The sequence below is a fragment of the Siniperca chuatsi genome, linkage group LG1 (assembly GCF_020085105.1).
Source record: "Siniperca chuatsi isolate FFG_IHB_CAS linkage group LG1, ASM2008510v1, whole genome shotgun sequence".
NCBI lineage: Eukaryota > Metazoa > Chordata > Actinopteri > Centrarchiformes > Sinipercidae > Siniperca > Siniperca chuatsi.
This window is the reverse complement of record NC_058042.1, coordinates 20,823,381-20,845,979: the sequence shown is the minus strand read 5'-3', so window position 1 is coordinate 20,845,979 and position 22,599 is coordinate 20,823,381. Positions and strand designations below refer to the sequence as shown.

Sequence of the window (22,599 nt, the reverse complement as noted above, 5' to 3'; positions counted from 1 at the left end):
GGAGGGAGGGGTGGTCTCCTAATTCTCACTTCCTCTCTCTAATCTGCTCCTTCTCTCCTTTTCTCCCCCTCTCTCTCTCACTGTCTCTCAGAACCATAGAGAATCAGTTTTAATGGTTTGTCAAATAATGCTTTTCTCCCCCACAGTGGATTGGTGATGCAGTGTTTGTGTTAGCTGTGTGCGGGTCTATCTGTGTGTGTGTGTGTGTGTGTGTGTGTGTGTTTTAAAGGAAAGCTTGCCCTACTTTAGCCCAGTGGTTTTCTCTGTTGATATTGCCCATAGTGCCGGATTATACGCTTTTCAATGTGGTCAAACACACACACACTAACACACACGACACACACATTCAGAAAACAATGCAGACAGACGCAACGCGCACATACACACACCGGCCTGAACAAATGTATGAACATAGGTAGTGTAGAAGTGCACACCCGTACAGACACAGACCATATAAATACATGCAGTCACACACAACCATATACTGTATGTCCACCTAGTGAGTCATGGTTTACATTACAGATACTGTATGTTAATGTCTTCTCACTAGTAGCATTTTAATTGTAGCCAAGGGGAGTGTTGGGTTACTGTGTGTGTGTGTGTGTGTGTGTGTGTGTGTGTGTGTGTGTGTGTGTGTGTCTCGGTTAATGTGACGAGGTAACGCAGCTTCTTACCTTATTTTACAAACTGTACATTATGTGTGTCCATGTGTGTGTCATAGTATGTCAATACCTGTGTTTACGCACTCTCTGTCTGTCTGTTTGGCTAGTTTTGTGTGATTGTGTGTGCATTGTGACATTTTTGTATGCATATTTATGTGTATCTTTTATCTATATGGCTGTCAAGGCTAGTTATGTGTGTGTAGAGTCAAGGTTGAAGCACCTTGCAGTCTGTGTGTGTGTGTGTTTGTGTAACAGTAATGGTTGTCCACCTGTAAGCACTTTGATGGATGGTTCCTTATGGCCTGACTGTACTGTACTACAAAATATGAGTGGTAGACAGAGCATGGTAGAAAGACAGAAACAGTGGGATCGAAGGAAAGAGAGACTGAAGGAGACAGACAAAGAGGAGAGGAGAGAGAATTAAAAATAAAAGGTAAAAGGTCAGTTTCAGAATCAGAATCAGAACTACTTTATTGATCCCCGTAGGGAAACTCTTTGTTACAATAGCTCGCTTTTACATCAGTGCACACAGGAGAAAGTACTAGCAAACAATATGATACACTATAAAACACTATAAAAACAGGTCAGAAAATAAATTAAGTATCAGATCGGTAAAGTATAAGATAAACTAAGTGTCAAGTAACAAGTGGGTTTACCGGTTGATAATGATAGTACAGTATAATAATACAATGTAACAAAATAAGTAATAAGCAGAGGTGCATGTACTGTCGAGAGTAATAGAGGTATATAATATCAATAACAATGTATAAGAAAAACTAACATGGGAAAACTAATATTGCACGGGAGTAGTACACAGAATATTGCACAATTATTCAATTATGGCAGAGATGTAATGATCAATGTCCAGTTTAGTGACCTAGGGTCATACAGACTAACCCTTAGAGGGAGGAGTTAAAGAGTTTGATGGCCACAGGCAGGAATGACTTCCTGGGGCACTCTGTGGTGCTTTTTGGTGGGATGAGTCTTCCGCTGAAGGTACTCCTTTGCTTGACCAGCACGTCATGGAGTGGGTGGGAGACACTGTCCAAGATGGCGTGTAGTTTGGCGAGCATCCTCCTCTCTGACACCACCGCCAGAGAGTCCAGCTCCACCCCCACAATGTCACTGGCCTTACGGATCAGTTTGTTGAGTCTGTTGACGTCCGCTACCTTCAACCTGCTGCCCCAGCATGCAACAGCATACAGGATAGCACTGGCCACCACTGACTCATAAAACATCTTCAGCATTGTCCGGCAGATGTTGAAGGATCTCAGCCTCCTCAGAAAATAGAGGCGGCTCTGGGCCTTCCTGTAAACAGCTTGAGTGTTCTTGGTCCAGTCCAGTTTGTTATCCAAGTGTACTCCCAGGTACTTGTGGTCCTCCACAATGTCCACACTGACCCCCTGGATGGAAACTGGGGTCGCTGGTGCCTTGGCCCTCCGTAGATCCACAATCAGCTCCTTAGACTTTGTCGCATTGAGCTGCAGATGGTTCTGCTCACACCATGAAACAAAGTTACCCACCACAGCCCTGTACTCCGTCTCATCACCACCGCTGATACATCCCACCACAGCAGAGTCATCAGAAAACTTCTGAAGGTGGCAGGACTCTGTATGGTAGCTGAAGTCCGTGGTGTAGATGGTGAGAGATGGCCCCAGTGTTGCTGACCACGCTGTCCGACACACAGTGCTGCAGGAGAGGACAGTCCACAATCCAGAGTGGGGCATCCACCTGCATTGCTGCCAGCTTTTCACCCAGCAGGGACCATAGCACTGGAGAAGATGTCAGGAAGATGATGGCGTCCTCAACTCCCAGCCGGGGCCACAGAAGGGGGTCCAGGAGGGGTCTGACCATGGGCCACAGCTGTTCCAGCACTAGTCTCTCCACTCATTATGTAGGAGGCTCAGGTTGAGCCAGACATGTTGAAGGACTCTTCCACATGGGGCTTTGAAGACTCAGGCTCAGGTTGAACAGGCATGTTGAAGGACTCCACATAGCTGGGGGGTACAGGCTTTTAGCACCCCGGGGCTAACGCCATCGGGGCCTGCAGCCTTGTTTTAGTGGAGCTTCATCAGCTGTCCTCTCACCTGGTCAGTGGTCAGGCACACAACAGAAGTTACAGGTGGGGGAGGGGGGGAGTCGTCGGTCTGGAGAGGGCCGTTAGCCTGATGGGGAGGGGAGAGCAGAGTACTCAGAGGAGCTTGAGGGCCGGCAGCAGCTGAGTTAGAGGGGGGATGAGCAGGATCCGGTGCGTTGAATCTGTTAAAGAACAGATTAAGTTTGTTGGCCCTGTCCAAGCTGCCTTCAACTCCTCTGCTGCCAGTCGGTCTGAAGCCAGTGATGGTCTTCATGCCGCTCCAGACCTCTCTCATGTTGTTCTGCTGGAGTTTCTGCTCCAGCTTCCTCCTGTACTTCTCCTTGGCTTCCCTGATTTTCACCTTCAGGTCAGTCTGGATAGCCCTCACCTCCTCCCTGTTACCATCAGTAAAGGCCCTCCTCTTGGCATTCAGAATGTCCTTGATGTCCTTTGTTATCCACGGTTTGTTATTTGGATAACAATGGACCATCTTGGTTGGGACATTGCAGTCCACACAGAAGTTAATGTAGCCAGTGATGCACTCAGTAAGTCCGTCAATGTCCTCTCGATGAGGCTCACAGAGTGCATCCCAGTTTGTCACCTCAAAACATTCCTGTAGTGTCTCGTAGGCCTCCCCCGACCATCTCCTCACTATTCTTGTGGTCGCGGGCTGCCTTTTAACCAGAGGCACATAGCAGGATTTAAGGTAAACCAGGTTGTGATCTGACCTACCCAGAGGGGGGAGGAGGGAAGAGCTGTATGCATCCTTAACGTTAGCATACAGCAGGTCCAGTGTCCTCTCCTCTCTAGTAGGACAACTCACATACTGGGTGAAATTAGTCAGTGTTGTTGAAACACTGACATGGTTGAAGTCACCCAAGATTAATATGAGTGCACTCGGGTGTTGAGTCTGGAGTTGTGCTGTGGCAGTGTGAATGGCGTTGCATGCCAATGCTGGGTTAGCAGAGGGGGGGATGTAAACAGCCACAACAATGGCATGTGAAAATTCACGCGGCAGATAATATGGCCGGAGTCCCACAGCTAACAGTTCAATGTCCGGGCTACAGATACTCTGCTTGATAGTAATGTGACCAGGGTTACACCATCTGTTGTTAACCAGAACAGCAAGCCCACCGCCTTTCCGCTTACCGCTCCCGGTGTGAGCCCTGTCGCCCCGAACAGTTTGAAAGCCGTCGATGGAAACTTTATGGTCCGGGATATCCTGGTGTAGCCATGTCTCAGAGAAGCACATCAAACTACACTCACGAAACTCCGTCTGACTCTGGGCTAACGGCGTTAGCTCGTCCATTTTATTCGCCAGTGATCTCACGTTGCCCATGATGAGAGAAGGCAGACACGGCTTAAATCTCTTATTCTTAAGTCTCTTTTGTCGTCACCCCTCTCTCTTCCCTCACCGCTTCGTTCCACCTCTGCATCCTCGGTGTGTCCTCCTCCAGATCTCAGTGGGGACATCGGTAGTCCTGGGCGCCATGCTGCTCGGCTTCAGCGCGATCAGCTGTTCCCTGGTGTAAACAATGCGGCCAAACAGCTGATCTGCAGCGGTGCCCTGACCGAGTAGCAGAAGAAGAAGTTCCACGGCGGAAAAAAGTACAAAAACACTTTCTACCCTCATTTTCGTAAAGAGCGTAGTTTAAATTACACTTACACTCAAGTTACTCAAGTTTGGAAGAAAAAGGAAAGTTAAAAGTTAGAAAAAGTAAGACGACGAGACAGAGCTACGGCAACAGGCAGCGGCAACAGGCAGCGGCAACAGGCAGCATGCGGGCTGGCGCATGCGCATTATCTTGATGCATTTATCTAACTGTCCTGTATTTGTCTGTATTTGGTAAAAACCCCACAAATGTTGAAGAATCTCTGTTTCAGTTTAGTTAAACAAAATAGTTCTGTTTTAAGGTTGCAAACCCTTTACGAAGACTGTTCACTTTTAGATCTTCTTACACACACAGAACAGTATCTGCGAGCGGAAAACCATCCTCACAGGGAGCATTTCTGCACCGCGTGCCCAAATGCGGTCCCGCGAGCACTGGGCTGTGACTGCTCAACATTTGCTTGCTTGGCAAGTTGACTTTTAAGACTTTGGAGGCGGGGACTCAACTTGCTGGCGGGGGCCACTTATCTTGCCTTCCATCATGTCTGCATTCAAGGATTACATCCGGTCATGGCCTCGCACAGATCCCGCTGTTTTAGGTGAGGCTGGACGTTTTTTCCCTCTAAATGTACATTTGGCAGAGGCACCCTCGCAAGTCGCTCTCCATTTCTGTGAGGTAAATGTTACTGTAATACAATACATTAGACCTACTTCAGCATTATAATTAAGAAATACAACCTTATAAGAGAAAGTGTGTGTCTGTATGTGAAAGGGAAAAAGAGAGAGGGTGGTTGAGAAAACTGTTATGTATTATTATTAGCCTACTTTTATTACTTATTTGCTATTAAGGTATTACTTTTACCATCATTGTTGATTATCACAAATTGTACTTCATGCCAATATAAGTAGTTTAATTACATTTGGGGAGAGAGAGAGAGATAACTAGCGTTACCATCCTTTGTCACTCTGCTGGTCAATGCTTCCTGATTCAATGACATTTTTATGGTTGGCGCAGGTGCTTCCACACAACATACTGTCCAGTTCTTTGTAAAAGGGGCATGTGTCTTTTATGTCAGTTTCTACACTTTTTCTCATTTAATCACATGTGGTAAAGTACTTTTAACGTAGTTTTTTTACTTTGACACAGCACTGCAGTGTGGTCCTAATGCAGACCCCTCGCTTTCATATCAACTGAAAATTGGAAGAAAACCTTAGCGTTTCTGTGCATTGTAGACAGTTGCCATTTGAGGTGGTCTTCATTCCATATCTGGAGAAGTGCAGTAGTGTCTTCCTCGGACCAAACTACTCCTGTCTGAGTTATTTTGGATTATTCACATATGCGCAAAAAATGCTGATAATCGCTCTGAGTTCATTTAGAGGGCTGAAAAGGACCAAGTGTGAAAACACCCTGAAGTGGTGATGCACTAGGCAGTTTCTGGCAATTTTTCTGTGAACCACCATGGGAGATGCATCTCCATGATCTCGATTATTTAATCACAATCTTTCTATCTTTATTTATTTATTTATTTTTTCAAATGGATAAGCAGATTTGCCAAGAGCCCCTGTGTTTGGCACATATCCATAACTCACATTCACAACTTTTAGCTTTTTTTGTTTTTGGTCCAAGTGCCCCACATTACTGATGGAAAAGAGCCAATGTCAGGCTTTGGGCCAGTTTTCTACCACTGCCATGTGCACCAGTGATTTGTGTATATACACTATACGAGTTTGAGTTTGAAAGAGTGTGTTTTTGTTTGTGGGACGGAGTGAGAGTTGGAGAGACTCTTAGATGTCATTTGGTCACTTTTTTGTTTTATTTTGGCCTTTATTATATAGAAAGCTGACAGGAAACGAGGGGAGAGAGAGAGGGCATTACACGCATCAAAGGTCCCTAGCTGCACCGGGACATTGCGATTACATGGTCAGCAACTTAAATCCCAAGGTCCCCAGGGCACACAATAAAATACTGTATGTTTTGAGCAAGTGGCAACCTCTGGGGCTAAAAATTATGCCAACGCGAAAGTGCCAACAACTGCAGTTCCTCAAATGTCCACTTGAGGTAGAAATCAGACACTGTTGACTGACAGATGTTATGTAATCTAGTTGTTTGTGACAGTGCAACACTACAGAATATGAGGTTCAGGAGGTGTAAAGTGTATGACGTGCATTACGGCTCTATAGACTTGAAAGTAAAAATGAGTTTGTGTGTGTGTGAGAGAGAGAGAGAGAGAGAGAGAGAGAGAGAGAGAGTAGTTTAGTCTGAAGTACCCAGAGCCTTGGCTAAGAGCCAGCAGACTGGATACCCACAAACCCTTGCTGCTGCTAAGCAGAATGGGCTTTTCTAAAGTGCAGTTAAACCTCTGTTGCCACATTTGAACTTTGTATGCCTCCAGATCATGATTAGTTGAAATTCCACAGTTTTTAGGGGTTTTTGAGTGTTTGCCGTGGACCCAGGCACCTAGATGTTGCTTTACAGGTAAAGGACAAAACCATCTTTCAGTCCGAGTGAAATGTTTTCTGTTGTAGTGACTAGACAAAATGTCTTTGTCAACAGCAAGGCTTCATATAAGACAATTCCTCACTAGAAACAGAGCTGCTCTGTTTATGGTCTAGTGACTAAATGTCCTCCCTTATCTTACCATCCAGAAGCAAATCAGCGCTTTTATCACATGGGACCCCCTTTCACAACCACATTGTTTCAACCTGAGATCCCCATTCAATAAAACATTATCTTGTGAGGGGCCACTCGAAGCACCAGTGACCCATGTTAGGGACAGATTCACAGTTAGAAAAACACTGGTCTACAACCCAGTGAGATGTGGCTCGATGCCAGCTGCCTACTCACAATATCCTGCTGCCCTGCTCTTGTTCCTTACCATAGCTTAGACAAATTGGTCCCTCTGGGATTTTGTGGAGCTTTTTTGTACCTATTGTGACCTAAAATTATGTTGACTTTTCTCAAAAATTGCAAAGCAATTTGCATTTTTAATGCAGGCTATTTTTGCAATATAATGGTAATAATTGGTGCAAATTGCAAGTCAGGGGGAGAAAAAGATAACGAGGCGGCATTTATTTCATTCAACAGGAATGTGATTTATACTCAAACTGTAACTATGTGTCACTGAAAAACAGCCATATATAATAATTTCCTGTTAAAAGTAGCATACTGCAAATCACTGAAAGCTATTGGAAATACTAAGGTGTTCATCTGTTATATTCTGACAAGAAACTTAAAATCAATGGAAATACTGCTCTTAGGCTCCATTCTTGATAAATATACCTTCAACTCAGTGTCAGCACAACAAACACCAAATAAAATGCTAATTTGGAACTTTTTTCAAGATTTTGAAGCATTTAGTTTGATGTAAAATATCCACATTTATTTTTGACCTTGGCTTTGTGTTCTAAATACCATTTAAAGCTTATGATAAATGGAAGTATAATAATACAGAAATTAAAAAGTGCCCTAATTTCCTTTATATGTGTTGCGCTGAATAAAACTTCAAAATAAAGGTCATTATCCTCCATTTCCTTCTTCTTAAAGGCTTTGCTTAGGAATTGGTGATTGCTGTATAAGAAGATTTAAGTAGACATACTGTAGATTGTTTATATATTATTTCTTTAGGTAAATAAGAGTAAAGAGAGTACAGGTTCTCTTGTGATTTATTGATTTCATATGGAAACATTGCAAAAATGTTGGGATTGGTATGTGCATAGATTATTGCAATAGTTTCTGTTTCACACTTGTATAGACACACTAACGCACACAAGCCTCCATAGATAATCCCGCTCTGGTAGACAGACAGCTTGACAGACACTGTCGGGGTGGGTGGGGTTCCTGGTTTAAATGTAAGTGGATTGCACAGCATGGTGTTGCTTGAGGACACCAGAGAATCAGCGGGGTTCTTACCCTTTTATCGCACAAATCAAAAGCCACCCACTGCCAAAGTGCCCTTGAGCAAGGCATTCAACTCCTCACAACACTGCAGCAGTGCTGCCACGTGTGAATCTGTGTGTACCTTTCACTTCCTGTGTTTTTCCCGTGTTTGTGTGTGTGTTTGTGTGTCTGTGTGTATGTGTGAAAGAGTTTATATGTCTCAGTGGGTAACATACACTCCCAGAGGCAAAATAACTGTAATTCCTCTTCCTGTTTGTCTGTCTGTCTCTCCGTTTGTCTGCATGAAATGTGCTTAAACCTGTGAAAACAAATCTCTCCTGAAATCTCTACTCCAACTTCTCCTCTCCTCTTTTCTCCTCTTCTCTCATCTTTCTCTCCTCACCTCTCTTCTTCTTTTCTCTTCTCTGGTGCTCTTTTCTTTGAAAAAAAGAAACAGCATTAAAACTCTAAATAATACTTTTAAAGCCAGTCTTTAAATGTGTTGTTAAAAAGTTAGCTTAAGGCTACAATAGCTAGCCTTAGGAAGACTGTGAACTTGTTCCACAGCCAGGGGTCTACAATTAAGCCAAACAACTAATTATCCATAATTACAACTTCTAAAAGTGCTGCTCATAATGTGTGATTGGAAAATAAGACATTTACCACATTATTTTGTTTTCAAAATTTTGTCAGTGTTGGCTTTAAACTTCAAATCTACCTTGTGTTTAGTTTGGGCCCCATGTATTTAAAAAAAATCATCCAGCAGAGTTTAATGTTGGAGTTACAAAGATTTCAAATGACTACAGTAATAAGTGTTAACACAGAAAGCAACTAAAAAAGGAAAAATGCCCTTCTTGCCTAAGGCCATTCTCTCTCTCTTTCTCTTTTTTTTTAACTTCAGCAGCGCATAGAGAGAAAAGAAACTCTGGGTGTCTTGTGTATCTATCTTGCTTCACATATTTCCAAAAATTCACAGCCCTGTTGCCAGAGATTTATACCACACTGTTTTCCCCAACATACTGTCTACAGTTTGTACAGGAAACACTGCCAACTGAGCCTATAATTTAAAACAAATCTCCCGCTTTACTTAACAACATTGTCCGTGTCCTCATCCAGTTTTCTGCCATTTCTCTTTTGCTGTGTTTATGTGTGCAAAAATCTTCCCCATTAAAAAATTAGGTTGGTTATTGTTTTCAGTATGTTCACTTCTTTTCAAGATTTCTTCTACCATCTGCTCACTACCTTTTATTTCTCTCTTTGTCTCTGTCTTCTCCACAACAAGCGCTTGTTGTCTATCCATTTACTCCGAGCTGTGTTGTGTCACTGATAGACTAGTGTTCCACCAGACATACTGAAAAAATGGATTACACTCCCAGAATGACAGGTTCAAACAAATAGTTTCAGCCAGGGACATACATCTACTGTACAAGTGTGAGGTGTATCTAGTGTTGGTAAGAAGAAGCCAAATGCTCTACAAGATGGAAAATAGTAATATTTGTTTTGTGAGTTTACACTCATATCGTCTCTGGTTTGTGTGAGATAGATTGTTTTTCTAGATGTCAGAGCTAGTAGATATATGAGGAACCAAAGATATAAATTGCTGCTATCTCTCAAAAAAGTCAGCTTTTCTAAGAAGAAAGCAGTTCTTATTTTTCAGTGGACGGCCACTTTGTTTTTCATTTGCTCAACAGACTTTGTATGGTTTTCATAGCTCCAATGGTCATGGATCTTACTTGGCCTATGATGTGTAAAATTTAAGCTCAAGTTTTGCAATAGTAGCACAGTGTTGTGAAGATCTTTTTGCAGGCAGAGTAAACGAATTTAATGATTTTTAGGGTACAGTAATGGAATACCTAGAAAACCCAGTTGATTGGACTATAGGTTTGACTCATCTTCTGTGGAAATTTAAAGGAATTTTACAAATAAATTTATCAAAGTGTGACTCATAACTCATTTTAAACTATCAAAATTGCATTTGAAAGGTGGACTGTTCACACCTTTAGAAAAACAACATCAACAAACCAGAAAATAATATAATTTGTAGCTTTTGCGAGCACCCTACCTTAGTTATGATGAGTCATTGGAAGGTTATACTTTGATACGACAGTGGGAATCTGGTCTATTTTTCCACTTCATTTAGCCCTCATATTCTACACCTATATGAGCTTTCTATCACCGCCGTCTGTTCAAGCTTCACCAGAGCAGCCGGAGGTCAAGTGCGTTGGTCACACACATTATAATGGTCATTGAGTAAGTCTCTTCTTTACTTCCCGTCAGGATTTCCCCTGCTGGCCGGTGGATTTCAACCGACAACTGCCTGTTCACAGCATTTTTACCTGTTTTTACAGGCTGCCAAGATCACTCTTAATTTGGCCTTGTCAAGTTGTGATGGATACAGCTTGTCACAGCCATTGCTAGAAAACAGTGCATGAGACCCTTAGAAAAAGTGTTTTTTGAAATATATTCAGTCAGTACTGGTCAATGTCTACATAAATCCTTAAATAAAAGAGACAAGAAGAGGGATCAACATTTAAACATCAATAGTTCAATACCACATTCATTTAGAGACAGTAGTATACTTACCATAAACAAATGAGACCACCAACATAAAGACCAGCAGCCTCTGCAAGCCCTTAAATGTATGTTTACAGGTTGGATTTCACAGGCCACCTGGGATGCTCTATGGCAAAAAAAACCCCAGCATCCACCTGTAGGCTCTGAGTCTACCTTCCCATAGAGGGGAAATTTGTATTGTCGTTCCCCACATTCTCCTTGCTGCTTCCTTGTGGGGAGCGACAAGGTCAGAGCCTAGACGACAAACATTGATGTTGTACATATTCTGCATTCACATATCATCTATTCCACATGAGTTGACTGACTGAAATACAGTGAGCTGCCGAAAGCTGTCTGAACCAACTCTAAAAGCTGAGTTATTGAAATTTTCTGCTTGGTGGACCACCTGTAAGCTAAATTTACCAGAAGACTGCAAGGACATGCTAAAGGTCACCAGGCTTTGATCTAGATGTATACATTTGCAGATAAGAAAGGACACATTCAATTGGATTGCTTTAAATAACTTGGAGTGTGGAAAAGCAATTAATCAGTATATTTGACAATAAATAGACAAATGACAACTTACTTTCACAATCCCATCTGTGAGTCCCATCAACAAGACTATAACTGAATAACTGGGCTCTTTTTTAATGGCACATTTGCATCAACAAGCACACAGTACTACATGTCGTGCACATGGACAGTAACAATGTTTTTAAGCGTACCTGCTATTTTCGTTAATAAATGTGCAGTGTCAGCCTGTCACTTCACTGACAGAAGAGTGGTGTTGAGATGGAAACAGACCTGGTTCTTAGATGTCTATTCTTAGCAAAACAACCCATTTTTCTCCAAAATACTAAGAACTCTTTTTGCACTGACTCATTTGAATAAAAGCTCCCATCTGTTTTCTTCCTCTTTTTCCACCTTTGTGCCATCATGGGTTTTTTCTTTCAAGTTTATCAGTTTTAACGTTATCACTGCCTGATTTTAATGCACAGTTAAAACATGGTTGTGGTGGGACTGAAGGGAGAATATATCTGCTGAATGGGTTTACAGTATGCATCACTGCTTTGTCATACAGTATCATGCCACAAGACGTCGACTGCACATCAATGAACCTTTTCTCAAAGGCAACTCATTAAATCAAGAATTATATTCTTGTAACAACATCAAACACACTAGTAAATGTTACCATACCTTTTTACCTGTATTTATCAGGTTTTCCCCCTCACACTGTGACTTTTGTATTTTACTGTTTTCCTGAATAAACTTAGTATTGATAACTGTGTGGACAAGTCAGGGTGGTCATGTTTGGGCCTGAGCTGCAATTTGAGCTGTTGAACTCGATGACACACATATCTTCTCAGTGGTTAGAGGGTCATTGATTCCAAGAAGAGAATGTCAATTTTGAAGTATTACCATCTCTGGCTTTCACTTTATTCATGGAAATCTTACATACAGCTTTAACCAGATTTGCTGGGTTCTTAAATGCTGCCAAAACACTAACACCAAGCTTTTCCCTCGTCTAATCTGTGGAAGAGTGGTGGAAAAATGTGATGGTGATGAAAAGAACGCTGATGCTATTTTGCAATACCATGGTATGCCTTTTTACTGTACTACCATCCAATCTAAACAGTAATCCTAGCATTATAATAGTCTGTCAACATCAGACATGCCAACAGTCTGATAGACTGGCACGCAGAGCGAGAGATAGACTGCTAAACAGGCAGATACAGATGGGCAGTCAGACAGATGGACAAAGCAACAGAAAGGCACACAGGCAAGCTGGCTGGTCGGTTGACTGTAAAGACTGGCTGGCTAGAATCACTGAGTGGCTGTCTGATTACATAACCTGGTTGACTGATTGGACAGTTGACCGACTGGATAAACGGTCACATAGTCTTAACCCAGCTCACTTGTTTTTGTATAAATGTCACACAGCCGTAGGATCAGTGAACTGGACTGATTGGGAGGGAGAGCGAAATGGAAAGAGAGCAGGGAAAGAGGGTGGAGCGACAGACAGAGAAAGAGAGAGACACAAAGAGAGAGAAAGAGCTAGGCAGGGATATAGAATCATGTTGGTCCATCAGTGCAGTGACAGCTAGGCGATTACTGCTCATTATCTGACTGACTGACTGACAATCTTGTGTGTGTAAATTAATTCTCATCTGTCTCCTGGTCAATCCTCAATTTGAGACACAAATCACAGCACCATTTTATTTCCAGAGACAGAGAAATGCGCTTGTGTTTGGGTTTATGCTATGTGTTTAGTTTAAGGTTTACATTTTTCACTACTTATAATGATTTCTAACCTTTAATGTGTGTATTTATGGAATATTGTAATGTGACATGTTTGTCCAATCGATACATAATTTATTAATAAACTTGTTTGAGATAAATGTTAATCTAGACGAATACCAGAACTTGTTCAAAGCCCTTAAAAAACAGTTTTACCTCTACAGTTTTCGATAGCAGCCATAGTAGATCCATAATGCAGCCAGTATCTCTTTGATTAATGGATGTCACATACATACCAACCAACTGCTCTCTAAATCTCTGACCAGTGTCAAAAATTTGTCTTGGCCCAAAACAAAAATGCGCTTGAAAGTTCATATGCCCATGAACTTAAAAATGAAGGAGGAAAGCATGCTCCCAATAATTATTTATACCCATTTTGTTTACATTTTATTTTTTGTGTGGTGAAATATTCATGTGAGAATGTAACTGCTGTCCCCTGTGGGCCACTAAGGTGATTTATTATAGCCTGTTACCAGGCAATTCTCTTTCTGGTTGAGAAAAATAGAAGGTGCACCGAAAATGCAGCACACACACCTGAAAAAGTAGACAATGTCACACTACCAATGAAATAAATTACATGCAATCCACATTATCATAAAATTTTATCATTTTATAACATATTATAAAAAGCTCACAAATTAATGAGATGGGTTAGATGAGGATTTAGGCAAATGTGAAATAAGATAGCATGTATTAGGAACAGAAAAAGAAAACTCTCAACACCTCATCAGCAGAAGATACATTCCTCTTATCCTTCCCATATCATTACCCATATCATTTTGCATTAAAAAAACTGAAATAGCAGAAAGCTCACAGTACCTTAGCTAGCATTACCTGTATTGGCAGGTATTAGTGCACCAGCCATACGCATTACATCAGTCAAGTATTCTGTCATTTTTTATTTTCTGACCATCCTCATATAACCAATCTAATCTATATAACCAATGGGACGTTAGGAATAAACAGAGGCTTTGTTGTGCTCTGACATCCATGAACACTATATTTACAGTTATACAGTTGCCAGTTTATTAGGTACACCTAGCTAAAACTATTACAGTCTAATACAACATTCCTGCAGTAAATCCTAAGATTATAATGTTCAGTTTTTGTTGAAACTGTTTTAGAGAGGTGTTGATTCAACTTTATGATGAGGCTGCAGTTTGTGGTGCTGTTGAATTGTATTGCATTGCGTTTCTTTTTAGAGGAGGCTAAATAACCAAAGCACCTTTCTGCATTAGTTTTAGCTAGGTGTACCTGATAAACTGGAAACTGAGTGTATAGTTAGCTAAAAAAAAAAAACCTGCTGAACTGTATTACACATTATTCAACAATTGAACATACTTCAACTAGAAAAAGCTACTGAATCAAATGAATTGCTAATTAACAAACTTACCTCGTTTTGACACTGCATTAAACTCAAACATAACAAGCTATCTAATTAACACTAATACTGAGAAAAGTAGAACTGTGCTGAATAATATTATGTTTTAGAAAAAATAACATATGAAAACGTTGAAAAGAGGCGGTTAGCTAGTGTCCTGCTTAGGTCAAGTAACCTGCAATTGGGGATATCAATATTAGGATTTCAAATAAAAATATAATGAAATATATCGCAGATATAGGGGGCCAGACATTTGGCTGACTGAATTTAAACCTCACGGATGAGTATGTAAAAGGGGTTTTCACACACAATGTGTATATTGATTGTCATTTGTATAACCATGCTAAAACCTATAGCTAAAAAAATAACCAATATGTTTTTCTCTGAAATAAACATTTAGTCAATAAAAATAATAATATAAACATGTAGGAGGGTTTATCATTTTTACTGTAAAAGATATTAAGCAACTACACAAGTACAAGCACTTGTAATCAATACAACCTGACAAATCATCTACTAAAATACATAGTTATATAGAATAATGAATAATAAAAATCAGGTTTCACTTGGTGTTTCTTAAGTTTACTCACATAAATTGCAAAACTATTAGCATGCCCTATCCTCTACTGGTATAACCATCATACAACATTTAATTAGCCTAACCACAGGGACCTGAATGCTCAGTCTCAAAAAACATCTAAAAACCCAAATAACCCAAAAGTTTGATTACTGGCTCAGTGCATACAATTAAACAAAAAAAAATAAATTGAGGTGTCAGGCACTACTGTGGCTAAGTAGAGTAAAAATCTAATTTACAAGTATAACAAGCAAAACATTTGTCCTCCTTTTAGCTCCTCTATTCTCCTCGTCTTGTCTCACCACACACCTCACACCCCTCTCTTTTCTGTCCTTCCTTCATTTCCTCTGTCTCTTCTCTTCCCTCCATCTCTCTTTCTGTTTGTCGCTTTCCGTGTGCTCCCTTCATCCGTTCTTGTCTGTCCTTTGTGTCCTTGCTTTGAGGCCAGAGAATTAAAATAAGTCATTGTTCATCATTCTCTGTTTTCACTGTCATCTGTGTTGCTTAGTAGTTAACTTGCTTACTCTCTTACAATGGTCTTTTTTGTCCATCCACCTTTCTTTCTCTTTCTCCAAACCTTTTTTCATATCTGCCTCTTTTCCAATTTCTCACTTTCATTCTCTAATTTTTTGTGTCACCTCAGCCCACCTCTCTGTTGACCTAGCTGACCTTTCAAGTGATGAAAAATTGATAGTATAAAATGAGTGCCAATAATACAGAAACCAGACTCATTGTCGTCACGGCTTTGATAACGTTAGCATATGAATTCTGTTTTGATGTCTTTCTTTATCCTTTATTTGCCCCTCTACTCATTCACTTTGGTTTTGTCTCTCCTTCCCTTTTATTGTTGCATATGTTTGAGTGTAGTGAACCAAGGTAAATTTATTCTGTCCAAACTTGTCCTCCAATTGTTGTTCTGATTTGGATATATCAAGAGCTACGCTTCAGTTTGCTTGCCTTCATGGACACTCAATAGTAAAATGGTGTCACTAAATGCTTATTAATTTCCTGCTTTGCTTGAACAATGTGAAAATTAAATGTAAATCTGAAATTATTCATACCATAAGTCAAAACAATAACTGAAAAAAGAATGAAAAGACAATTTATCAATGCAAAAAATAGATAAAGGTTAACAGCTAAATAAGTCAGTTAAATTTAAACATTACTATTATAATAAATGTTTTTATCTGTTCATTTGTACTTTTGCTGCTGCTTGTCTGGGTCTGGGTCGCAGTGGCAGCAGGAAAAGCGAGGTAGCCCTGGTGTACTTCTCCTCAGCCACGTTCTGCAGCTCTTCCTGGGAGATACCCCGGAGTTCCCAGGCCATATTGAATATATACTCCTTCCAGTGTGTTTTTGGTCTGCCCCAAGGTCCTCTCCCAGTCAGATATGTCCAGAATATTGCCACAGGGAGGCATCCACAGGCATTCCAGTCAGATTCCCAAACCTCAACTGGCTCTTTTCAATACAAAAAAGCAGTGGTTCTACTCAGAACTTCTTCTTTATAAGACAATAAATGACTCTCTGGATTAGTTTAACTAAAGGAGGAGAGACTAAAAACAGTATCTGTCTCAAACACACGTCACACACAAACAAATGCAAACCAACACACTCTCTTTCTACTCTCACCCCCTGATGTGGTCTGAGATAAGGTTTGCCAGACACTTATCATAAAAGTTGAAAGTACATTCCTAAGTGAAAGAACAGTGATATCTTTCTTTTGTAACCCAAGTCTAAATTTATGTGAATTAGCTATATAACCAATCAGTAATCCAGCTAACATGAATTTACCTCTTGTTTACCTGGTGACCACATTGCCATCTACTGACCGACAAACAGAAGTCTCTGCAACCATCGCAATTATGAATCTGTATAATATTGTGGAGGAGCTATGTTAGCATTAGTGACGGTTGCATCCAGTTACCTAACGTTATAGTTCCCTCAAACAATGTAATGTTATAATGAAGATACATATCAGAGGGGATTAGTGGGCCGGGGTCTGACATAACCGATGGCCCGGGGCAGTACAAGTTTATGCAGGGCAACTTGCTTGACCAGTCACTGGTCCGTCAAGGCCAGTGGTGGACTTGTCCGCTTAAGGAAAGACGGTTGCTCTTCTTTTAAGATCGGAGTGGATGTGGGATCCCAATATATTACCGATGAGTCACGTTGAAGGTAAATTAAAGTTCAGAACTACTGTAAATCTGCTCATTATAGTGTTTAGACACAAAACGTGACTGTTATTGAGAGTGTCATCTCATATAGCAGTCTAACATTTGATTATGAGACACTTCGCTGATGTACTTGTGGCTAGCTAGCCATACAGCCAGCTGCATTGAGCGTCTACGGTACTCACATTAATATAAAAATCTGAAAATACTGACATGATCACGCAGTCGTCCTTTCTCCTTGTAGCCATTGTTGCTGTGTGGTGCTATTTTTGTAATCCACTATAAGATTTGTATTCAGCAAGAAAACCCTTCGACTAATGTTAGGTCAACACCATGCTAACACTACACGCTAGCTAACATCAACTTTCATTGTAGCTGTCTGTGTAATGTTGAGCGCTGTGCATCCCTACACTGTACTGTACTCTTTGATTGGATTAAAATGTAATATTTACCTAATGTCTTATAGTGTAAGGATGATTGAAATGTCATTTTACTGTAAGTGCTGCAATATAGGACCCCAATAATTATTAAATGATAAATGGAAAAAAGGGTTACCTAAAGCTAGCTAGCCATATCCTAAGATTACCATAGATAACATTACATGAAACACCACCGCACAAAGTAACCTAAATTTATAGCTAAGGTATGATTCATCACATTATAGTCTGAGTCTCACTCCAGTCAACCATGGAATATGCAGGTTGTGCAACAAACTGGCAACCACTGGAATGGAATGGAAGGGTGGAGGTGGAGTCATCTAGTGGCTGGATGTTATCAATGTTATCAATAGCACCTTTATGTAAGAAGTTGTCTGTCTGTTTTCTTTGAAGCAGAAGACGAAGTCAATATTTCAATCCTTAAGAGACTGATCAATTTAATGGTTGAATTTTAATTAATTCAAGTTCTTTTGTTTTCCCGGTTAACCGGGTGGTGCCCCTTAATGCGAGTATTAAACTGTAATTATTTAATTAAAGTAGTTGATTCTCCTACAGGACGCACCAAACATGTGTATAGGAGTGTGTTACTTGAAGTGCATCATCTGGGGCAGCAACAGGCTTGGAGGTGTTTATCTTAACCATTTACCCTTGGCTGCTGAAGGTCATGGTCTGACACAACAAATAGAACTGCATCATCTGTAAATGCAGACACATGCAGTCCTGAGGTCATCAAACTGGACACTCCACTTTTTGGCTGCACCTAGAGAAGCTGTCCATGAAAATCACAAACAGAGCAGGAAGCAGGGCTGAGCCTTAGCGGAGTTCAACACCCGAAGTAAATGCACTCAACTATCACTGTTCATTTATCCATTCGAACAAAAACATGGTGTTAAAGTTGGGGTTTGGTTTTTATTTTTGCTACTGCAAAGTTTTTACTCTTTGCAGCAGGAACTTAAAATTTTGTTTTGGATACATTGTATGATAGTGAGCTAACTTAAGCTGGATCTTTGTCTACTGCATCTATATGCTTCTATCAAAAGTGCAGCAAGTTTAGTTATCAGAATCAGAAATACTTTATTGATCTCATAGGGGAAACTCTTTTGTTACAGCAGCTTGCCTTTACGTCAGTGCACACAGGAATAGAAGTACTAGCAAAAAATATAATAAGCTATAATACAGGTCAGAAAATAAATTAAGTACCAAGTGGGTATAAGTATAAAATAAAATAAGTGTGAAGTACCAAGTGGGTTTACCAGTTGATGATAATAATACGGTATAAGGTAATAGTGCATGAACTGTCAAGTTAAGTGTAGCTTATTAAGGTTATAATGAGACGGAGAATATTGCACAGCAGTAATAGAGGTATGAGTAATATCAATATCAATAAATAGGGAATTTCAAACTAAAGTAATATAATAACGAGACGGAGCTACGGCAACAGGCAGCATGCAGGCTGACGCATGCGCACTCACTTTTATTTAGCTCACCATGGCTTAACCTTGAAATTATTTGATTTCATGCCAGAACTTCACGTCACAACAGTATGAATGTCGGATAATAGTTTCTCCATCGTATAAATGTTCATTATGTAAACGGTTTTCATCTACAGTATTTTGGCTTCATTATTTAGGCAAGTCAATACACTATTCATCTCTTTCAATTTCAGCTCTATCAGTTTTGTGTTATTTGTTCCTTCAGAATCCTCCCTATTCTCTTCCTCAAATTGTTTAGCCATCACCTCTCAAATAAGTCTCAAAGGGCTGTTTCAGCACATCCTCCAGTGTAATCAAGAGCTCACCTTGCTCTATCAGAGTCAAACAACACCTGACTTTGCCTGTCATTTATTTTCGGTGTTTGTTCTGTATTTCAGAGTGTCTGAGCTCACGACATGGTTGGTTATCATGAATAGTGGATCTTGTATCAAATTCATATAATTTATTTTTAGAGAGTGGGAAAATCACTCCCTTCACTCTCCTTTTCTTCAATGAAGAATACAGCAGGAAACCTGAGAGTAGCGCAGAGTCGGGAAAAACACAAAACAGAAGCTCTTGGAGGGACCTGATTTCAAGCCAGCAGGGCTCTTTATGGCTTCAGGGCTGGGGGGCTTAACCACAACATCAACAGGATCAACACTGAACACAGTTGTTGTCACGTACTTACTTACTTTTCTGTGTTTCAGGTTTTCAGATTTGATGTTGCCTTATTGGTTGCTTTTAGGAGTCAACAGTAAACTGTCTTGCTGTGTTTCAGAAATTATTATTATTTCATTATAACATTTCTTTCTGTTTTCCAGGTTGTCAGGATTCATGCTGCCCTCCCCTATAGTCAGCAGTGGATCTATATTGGCCTTGTGGTTTACCACAGACTTTGCTGTCAGTGCACAAGGCTTCAAAGCTGTATATGAAGGTAAGACAATGTGTGAGTGTGCATAGTGATGTATGAATGCTGGTCATGATGCACAGACACTTTCTGAGGCAATAGTGATGACAAATTTTACCTGCAAAGTGATTGTACTGTGTTGGAAAATGTTGTTCGCATAACATTGAGCTTTAAGGGAAAATTAGGAGAGAAATCAGAAAAACAGGGGGCGGACTCTTCTTTTGATCAAAATTAGTAGAACAAGCGTTGATATACTGTACAGTAATTTTTTTTCCTGGATTCAGGGTGAAACTCTATGGCTGAGCCCTACTTTTGATTTATATGATATCATGTTAATAGTTCTGTGTGGGCGTCTCTTGGCTCGCAGAGCTGTTGTCTTGATTATTCCTCCATAGGTTGGGACTACTGTATCGTATACATAATATATGTATACATATTCTATAGTCATGTATTTATGTGTCCTGTAATCTTATTTCTACATTGAGAGGTCCATGTTCATATCATTGCTTGTTGTGTTTACTTCCTGGCTGTTTTGCTTTGTGTCTTTCGTGTGTGTGATGAACGTGTATACAAGACTTTTCCATGTCTGCATGCCTGTTGGGATGCAACACAAATGCTTAGTCTGACCTTTTGGAGATGCTTACACACACACACACACACACACACACAAAACATAAACACACACATAGTGTTCTATTACGCTTGTATAACAGTTCATCTATGAATCATGAACTCTAAATATCAAAGTGAAGCTCAAGAGACCAGATATACACACTTACTTCCCTGTGCGTGTGTGTGTTTCTCCTTTATCTTACTCTGTCTGTGTATACTGTATATTATTGCGTGTGTATGTGTGTATTCCTAGATGTGTCATTTGTGTGTTTGTGTATGTTGAAAGCAAACCTGACAGCCATTAAACCTTTTTGCATGAAGCACTTTGTCTTTAATTTTTTCTTTCCATTGTTCCTTTTCATATCTGTGGAGAACCTTAAGTGTGTTTGTTGCCTCAGGAGTGATTGTGTGTGTGTGTATATGTGTGTGTGTGCGTGTGTGTGTATAACTGACAGGTATTTCTGCTAATGTCTTTTTTTTCTATGTTACTTTGTTTTGCATTGATGTACTAGACACAAATTGATTCATGTCTGTGAGTTTTTGTGTGTTTATGTGTGAATGCTTGTGTGTGTTTAAAGAAAATGGCATTCATACATCAAAACAAGGCATGACATCTATTAAATGGTTTGTTTTTTTGTGTATATGAGCTCAGTCATCAGTCATGTGATCAGTGCTGATATGTGCAAGTTCTAGCTGTTTACTTTATCTTTATGCCTGTACCCATTACTGGAGTTAATTTTAAAAGCCAAGACAAATATGAGAGAGTGATTTAATACTATGGGCCTGTTACATATACAAAATGCAATTATATAAAAAAAAAGAAACATTTTGAGTTACACTGTTCAAAGGATTGCATCTCTCAAATGAGAAACAAACAATTATCACAAACCATGTCCTTTGGCACATGTAATGCAATTTACCAAAACAAAGTCGCTGTGCATTGAAAAGGTAATTGCATGTGTAATACAACACATTGAGAGATTAGATATTAATCAGTTGTGCATCTCAAATTGCCAGACGATTTCAATGAGATTTTAGGGAGTGCCACTGACACTGCACCTTTAACCACGTTTTAAAGATAACACTCAAATATTCCTGTTAACTCAAATCAAAACCACTAATACTAACCTAGGCATGACTTTTTGACTTGTGAAACAAAAAACACTTCTCAGCTGTCTTCTCAGGTTGTTCAATCCAAAGCATGACTGAATGTGACTTTAAGCAATGTGAGAAGCACCTTAGTGACTGTACTCAGTGAGGCTGAATCCAAAGCAGATCCACCATTCAACTCTAATTTGGAACACTTGTCATAATCTGCAGAGTTAGACAGGCAAAAGTTTGTTTTCATCCAACCAAGGAAAATAGTGGGACCACCTACAATGTGAGTATCCTGAGTTGAGTATTTGATGTAAATATGATTTAAGCAGTGTTCATGTTCAGTAAAGGGAAGGTTTTACTGTGCATATCAGCCTTTCTGCTCTTTTATTTATTCTTTAACCTCTATCTCTGTCATGCTATGTAAAGCAGGAGACCCTGCACATATCTTATATAATACTCTTAAGAATTGATAATAAAAATACTTGGTTGGGTAACAGGGTCAGGAACTTTTTCATTCATCAATTCATAACCATTTGGGATCTGAAGTCCATTTTTATCCCCTTGCAGCCCATCACCCTCGCAGACTTGACAAGATGACAGTGAACACATCACAGTATATGACCAAAGTCCACAAGGGCTCACTCAATTGGTCCAGGAAGTGGACCTCTGGATTTAGTCATGCATTGTTGTAGTCTGTTAATCACTAAACTGACACTTCCCCTCAGTGCCTGTAAACTTTGAAGTTACCTTCTAAAAAATCTCTGTTCTTGTTCTCTTTGTTTTAAACTACTAATTACACATTTCGGAGCTTTTAGTGTTTTTATTATTGTTTCTGATGATGATTTTTCCTTAAGGACACATTCTCTGA

General features: G+C 40.1%; 1 protein-coding gene across 2 annotated transcripts in view; it reads left to right on the top strand.

The window, feature by feature from the left end:
• The window catches only part of LOC122876003 (CUB and sushi domain-containing protein 1-like), a 491,774-nt gene that overhangs the window by 184,674 nt on the left and 284,501 nt on the right, over positions 1-22,599 (top strand). For both annotated transcript variants that reach the window (XM_044195800.1, XM_044195789.1), the window contains exon 3: positions 19,936-20,048. In XM_044195800.1, coding sequence (XP_044051735.1) covers positions 19,936-20,048 — 113 coding nt within the window. The remainder of the gene's footprint in view (positions 1-19,935; positions 20,049-22,599) is intronic.